Below are 6149 nucleotides of genomic sequence, written 5' to 3' on the forward strand. Positions count from 1 at the left end.
CAAGCGTCTTGAGGCCCAGCTGGGGCCTGGCTCCCGGACCCCAGGCTGGAGGCAGGAGAGCACTCCCTGCTCGCCTACCTATTAGCTAAGGGACATCTGATGAGCTGTCATTCTTAGGGTCTGGCATACCCACCTCCTGGGGCCAAATGCAACATTCTGCCTGTTGATCCCCTTGTTTCCCAGAAGCTCCTCCCTCACATCCCGGGGACAGGATTTAATTTGTTGAGCATTTCAAAATTGAAATACAATGCACGTACAGAAAACTGCCTGACCCCCCTGTGCCGAGCAGTAGCACGCTGCTTGGATCCTCCCAGCTCCGGAGCCCCCCGCCTGACCCTGTGTCCCACAGTCACAGCCACCAGCTTTCAGGGAGAGCGTGTTTCTACTGCACTTCTGTCTAGACGTCGCTGCACACTGCTCAGTTTTGCCTGTTTTGAACTCTATGTAAATGGAATCGTGCTCTCCACTCTGTGATGCTTGTACCCACAGCGTGGGCACTGTTCGCCATGGCATGCTGCTGGCTGTGGCTCATCCATTTCTTTGCTGTTGAGCAGGACTCTGTGAACACACATGGGATCCACTCTCCTGTGATTTGGGTTTGGGTTGTTTCCGGTTTGGGACTATTGTGGACAATGCTGCTACACGCCTTCCTGCAAGGAGACTTGCTCTTGTGTGTCCAGGGAGAGCCAGGCGCAAAGAGGGAAAGACTCAGAGGAGAAGCAGCTAGGCCTGGCTCCAGGTGAGGGAGCCCTCGGCCTCCCCGTTTCTCAGCACTCTCTGACCTGAGCCTGGGGGCCATGGACACAGCCAGCAAAGCAGATGTGGTTTCAAGGTTTTATTGTAAAACAGAGCCTAAGTCACAGGGAACAAGAAACTTTCCACTTGACATATACAACACAAGGGCCAGGCACAAGCTCAGCCCTGCGAGGACCTGAGACACATGTGAGTCACCAGTCTTGACAAACATCCAGATGCACAACATCTCAAACAAGCCTCAATGCTGAAAGTGCTGAAATGGTCAAGGAGTGATTCACTCTTCTGGAGTAGAGAGAGGACAGGGCCAGCTGTGCTGGGGGACACTGCCAGCAGCTGGGAGAGGTCTGGAGTGGAGGTGATGCTCAGGTCCCCGGCAGCGGGGTCCAGACTTACAGGAATGTTTCAGAAGAAAAAATTAGGGACCCACATGGTACCTTAACTTCTCATTTTACTGGTTAGGGCATTACAAAAATAAGAAAGAAAAATAAAAAAGGAGACTTGCTTTCATCATAATTTTTCACAAACACAGAAGTGTTTTGATCTCCAACCCCCTTCCAAGAAGGACATATCACCAAATAAAGCACTCTTTTTAAAACTGATTAAGTGGGTTTTTAAAAAATGCCATGAAATCCTTATTTTTCATCTTGCCACAGACCCTAAAAGTGCTGTTCTCCCAAGGTTTGCAAAACAAGGTTTGGGAGCCGCTTGGTGGGAGGCGGTGAGTGGCTTCAGGGACCTGGGGCATGGACAATGATGCAGGAGGGGGAGCTGAGAGAGGAGAGCAGAGTGTGTCCAGGCTGGCCAGGTGGCCCCAGTGCTATCCGGGAGGCACAGGTGACACTGGAGAAAGGCCTTTGAGCTGTGCCGTGCTTCAAGTTGCACTTTAGAAAGACCACTCTGGGGGCAGCATGAAGGCTGAGTCAGCCGAGGGGGCTGGAGACAGAGTTCGGATACCAGGGCTCCCGTAGTTCCTTCTGAGGGTCCACCTGCCAAGGCTGCTCCTCAGAGCCACAACAGCCGGGACCAAGGGCACAGGCAGAGAGGCATCTGGAGTCACGATGTGCTGGCAGTGGCGTAGGGGGTGGCAGCACCACTAGTCTTGCTGGAAGTAGAACTTGGTGACCCTCATGGCCTCCTTGGGTGTGTTGGTGAGGCTGACGGGTTGGTCTGCCTCGAGCGCCGTGCAGAGGAACCAGCCAGGGCAGGCGACCGACTCAAAGCTGGTGGTGGGGCCGCTGTCTGAGCGGATGAAGGTGAAGCGCTTGTTCTCCTCCTCCTTGGTCTTGCTCAGGTCAGTGATGTTAACCTCCTGAAAGCCAAGAGGTGAGCAGGTGAGAGCTCCTCTACACCTACCCTTCCACCCCAGCACAAGGGGCCCTCGGCCAGCCCACAGTGAGTGCCAGAGAGACGCTGACTTGGACACGCCTGCAGGAGACCACATGCCCCATGGTCACACCTTGTCTTGGGAAAAATCTGGCCACTCTTGCCGGGGTCAGAAAGTTTAATGAACACACGGCCACATCAGCAGAGGCGCAGGCCTTGGGAGGGCCTGTGCCTCTGGGGAGGGGGCAGCACAGAAGGTGGGCACACTATCTCTGTCCATTTGACGTCATCCCTGCTCCGCACAGAGCAGGCAGTCACTCTCAGAAAAAGTGCCCTGCCCACTCGTGGAGCAACGTGACGGTGCTGCACTTACGGCCACTGTGGGTTAAGGTTCACATTTGGGTTAAGATTTGTTCCAGCAGGTTCCTGAGACAAAGCCATCTCTTCTGAGGACAGCTCATTAACACTGCATGGAGCCAAGGAATGCAGGGCCCCGGATGGGATGCCAACCCACAGGCCCGAGTAGACAAGGACTGGGAGAGAGAAGTCCTGGACAGGGCTTTAGTGGAAGGGCCAAGTCTAAGTACGTTAGAGACCCTTGGACAAGAGAGTGGCACAGAGAGACTGAGGTCCCCAAATGAGCCTCCTCCAGGTGTCGACCCCTGTGTAGTCCCCTCCCCCATTGAGATGAGACTCAGCCACGTGATGGTCTTTGGCCAAGGGGACGCTAGCAGTGTGATGAAAACAGACGTTTAATACGTGCTGTGCTTTAGGAATAATCCCTCTTGAAAGCCAACAGCCATGCTTTGAAGAGGCTGAAGCTGAACCCCAGCTCTGGGTGACCACGTGGAAAGAGCCTGGGGGAGGGGAGACCATCCAATGCCCCAGCCAAACTCCCTGCCGACTGCAGCTGCAGGAACAGCCCCACCACCCCATGTGAAACAGAAGTGCCCGGTGGATCCCAGACAGCCCACAGAGCCATGAGAAAGAACACACGGTGGCTGATTTGGCCACTGTGTTTGGGGTGGTTGTTATCTGAGGCGGGTCCTTACCTCCAGCTGGAGCCTGATCTCATCTCCAACCTTGACACAGGCCAGGCACAGCTTCCCGCCATGGATCCCCAGGAGCACAGCATGGGGCTCGAGCTTGACGGGCACCACGTCTATCTTCTCTGGAGAAGAGCAGAGGGCAAGGTCAGGTGGCAGAGAAGAGGAGGCAGAGATGGAGAAGAGCCCGGATGCTCCCTAACTAAGCCCAAGGTCATAAGGACAGTGAAGTCCCATCTTTTGGGTCTGCATGCAAGCAGATCAAACCGAGAACCACGACCTCACTACTGCTCAGGGACCAAGTCGCCGAGGTTCTGCTCCACGTGATTTCCACTAGGAGATACCTGCGCTCCAGTTCAGCAGGTATGCTGCTCAGGGCAAAGAAAATCGCAAAGGAGGCCCTGAGAGCAGCCCCAGGGCTTGGTGGCTTGGAACAGCCTCTCCCTCAGTGTCTCTGGGCCTCACATAGCAGTAAAAGCCAAGTCTTTCTGCCTCGGGGTGTTTATTAAGAGCAACACAGGGACTGGAAAGGCAGGTCTTGCTCTCCTGCCTGGTAAGGAGTGGGGAGAACAGGGGAGGGGGCAGGGTGGGGAGATGGAGGTGATGCCAAGGTGGCCAACAGGAGGGGAAAGCATCCCAGGAGGCCAGTGCTGAAGCCCTCCCACTACGTCACCTGTCTGCCCTCATCCTACAAAAGGGAAAACTGAGGAATAGACTGAGGGTGGCTGCCCGCGTTCACCTGGCTTATTTAGAACTTGCTGAATGTGTGTCCACGAGTAAGGCACATAGCCCAGCTTGCATGCGGTGTGTTCACTTTGGGAGGGAGTCAGAGTTTAAACGCACAGGAGGGAGGAAAGGCTCGATCTTGCCTCTGCCCTACCCTGACTGTGGCCCACTGTGACCACTGTGCCTGCAGGAGGAGGCCCCCCACCTGGGCTCTCCCCCTCCCTGCCCTCCTGAGGCTGCCCTCAAATGTGCCCTCCAGTGACCAGGCCTCCCCAGCGGGATCAGGGTGTCACAGAAGCCACACACTGCAGACCCCAGGCAGAGAGACCCAGCGCCCGCACCACCTCAGCGTTCCTGGCAGCCGCTCACCTTCTAGTTTAGTATTTGGTCCTTGCAAGTATCCGGCAACTAGCTGGTTATTCCTCAGGTAGAAGGTCTTCTGGTTGACATCCCAGATTCTGAAAAGCAAAAGGCCTGCTGTACTGGACACCACTGTGTCCGGCCCTATGCCCAGCGCCTTCTTGTGTCCCCCGAATCCGTTGAGTCTGCCTGCAACCTTCTGCCTGGGAGTGGCAGTTTAGCACCCCCACGGCATGAGGGGGTCACCTGAGGTGGACCCTGGTCAGGAGACAGGCCCACTCCTCGCCCTGCTGCTAGTCCTCAGGTTCCCGGGATGAGTGCCTGGATTCAGCCCTAGAGTGGCGCCTGCCGGTGGGTAGGACTTTCTGGGGGCACAACATTCTTTGTCCACTGTCCCACGTGGTAGCCACCAGCCACCAGCCACATAGGAACCCTGAGCTCCTGAAATGCGGTATGACTGAAGTTCTTAATTTTTAAATTTTATTTTACTTTTATTAATTTAATTTTATTAAGTATTCATTTAAATGTAAACTTAAAGAGTCATCTGAGACCAGCGACCACCACAAAGCACTGTTAGAAGTTTCAAGGGACAGCGGACCTTGTAGTAACAGTGGGGGTCTGTCCCAGAGCCTGCTCGCCACCCCACCCACGAGGGACCTGCTCTGGGCCTGGCAGGGGCAGCCGTCCCTGGAAGGGGTCAGCTTCCTGTCCAGCTCACTTCCCAACCACTCTGTTAGGCAGGCGGGGGGGGGAAGGGGGAATCACAGTAAACCCCTTGTGACAGATGGGGAAACTGAGGCCCCGGGATGCAATCCTCCACTGTGTCAGCCCAGACCCTGCTAACCACCATCTAGAACTTGGGGCCACGCGGCCCCTGGCGCCCTCTCTGCTTCTTTGCCGGGCACACAGCCCCAATCCCAGCTGGGCTCCCGGCACGTGTCTGTCACTCGCTGGGTTGCCAGGGTCTCGGGGAAAGTCAGCCAGGCCTCCAAAGCCAGCCAAGCTGGCACCTCTGGGACATTTTGAAATACAAGCTCGGAAGGCCCGGCACGTGCAGCCCCCATTCCCAGTAACGGGCACCCCTCTCCCGCCCCGCTAGACGGCGGGGCCTCCTCCCCAGCCTCACCTGAAGACTTGCATCTCGTAGGGCCTCTTCCCCGAGGGCCGGCAGGCAGTCTCTGCAGGGAACAGGAAGAGGAGGAGGGGGATCAGGTGACTGAGGGGGCACCTGCGGATTCCCATGCTGAGGGACGGCGGGCGGCAGGGACTGCCATTCTGGGCCCGAGGAGCTGCTTATAAAGAAGGTAGTCACCCGAACCAGCAGTTGCCGCCCTGTCCCACTATCAGAAACGGAAATGCCATTTCCAAAAACAGAAACCCTTGCTGTTGTCACGGTCAGCCCTGCTGGGTGTCGCAACGCGGTGTTGTAACCATCCCTGCCCTTTTCCCCGGTGTAATTTCCCCAAAATGGAGATTTCTGTTTCCCTTCACTGAGTTCCTGGGAAGAAGAGCACAACCAAAACCAAACGCGCGTATCTACCTGACAGGTGTCCCGAGACTGTTTGTTGATTGACTTAAAACCGACGGGAAGAACCCGAGGCATAGACACATGGGACAGATTGCCAGCTGTCGGGGTCGGGGAGGGACTGGGTGGAAGAAGGTGAAGGGATTGGCCAGAGGATATACACGCATAACCCAGGGACACGGACAGCAGGGCGGCGATGGCCAGGGGGAGGGGGCACTGGGGCTGGGGGGAGGTGGGCAAAGGGGGGGAAACGGGGAGGAAAAGAGACTTCGCTTGGGGTGATGGGCACATGGTGCAGCCGGCAGATGATGCTTTATTGAGTTGTACACTTGAAACCTATATGGTTTTGGGAACCAATGTCATCCCAATAAATTCAATTTAAAAAAACCCATGAGTTGGAGTAAAAATGTCTC

The 6149-nt window shown here is 55.9% G+C and overlaps 1 protein-coding gene across 1 annotated transcript; it reads right to left on the reverse strand.

Moving 5' to 3' along the window:
• Positions 1-1849: 1849 nt before the first annotated feature.
• On the reverse strand, positions 1850-5453 carry IL1RN (interleukin 1 receptor antagonist). The gene is made up of 4 exons (XM_016201783.1): positions 5338-5453; positions 4221-4309; positions 3132-3250; positions 1850-2065 (listed from the first exon to the last, which is right to left on the reverse strand). Exons 1-4 carry the CDS (start codon positions 5451-5453, stop codon positions 1850-1852), a joined length of 540 nt encoding a protein of 179 aa, XP_016057269.1.
• Positions 5454-6149: the final 696 nt, after the last annotated feature.

The sequence above is a fragment of the Miniopterus natalensis genome, chromosome 13 (assembly GCF_054644295.1).
Source record: "Miniopterus natalensis isolate mMinNat1 chromosome 13, mMinNat1.hap1, whole genome shotgun sequence".
Lineage (NCBI taxonomy): Eukaryota > Metazoa > Chordata > Mammalia > Chiroptera > Miniopteridae > Miniopterus > Miniopterus natalensis.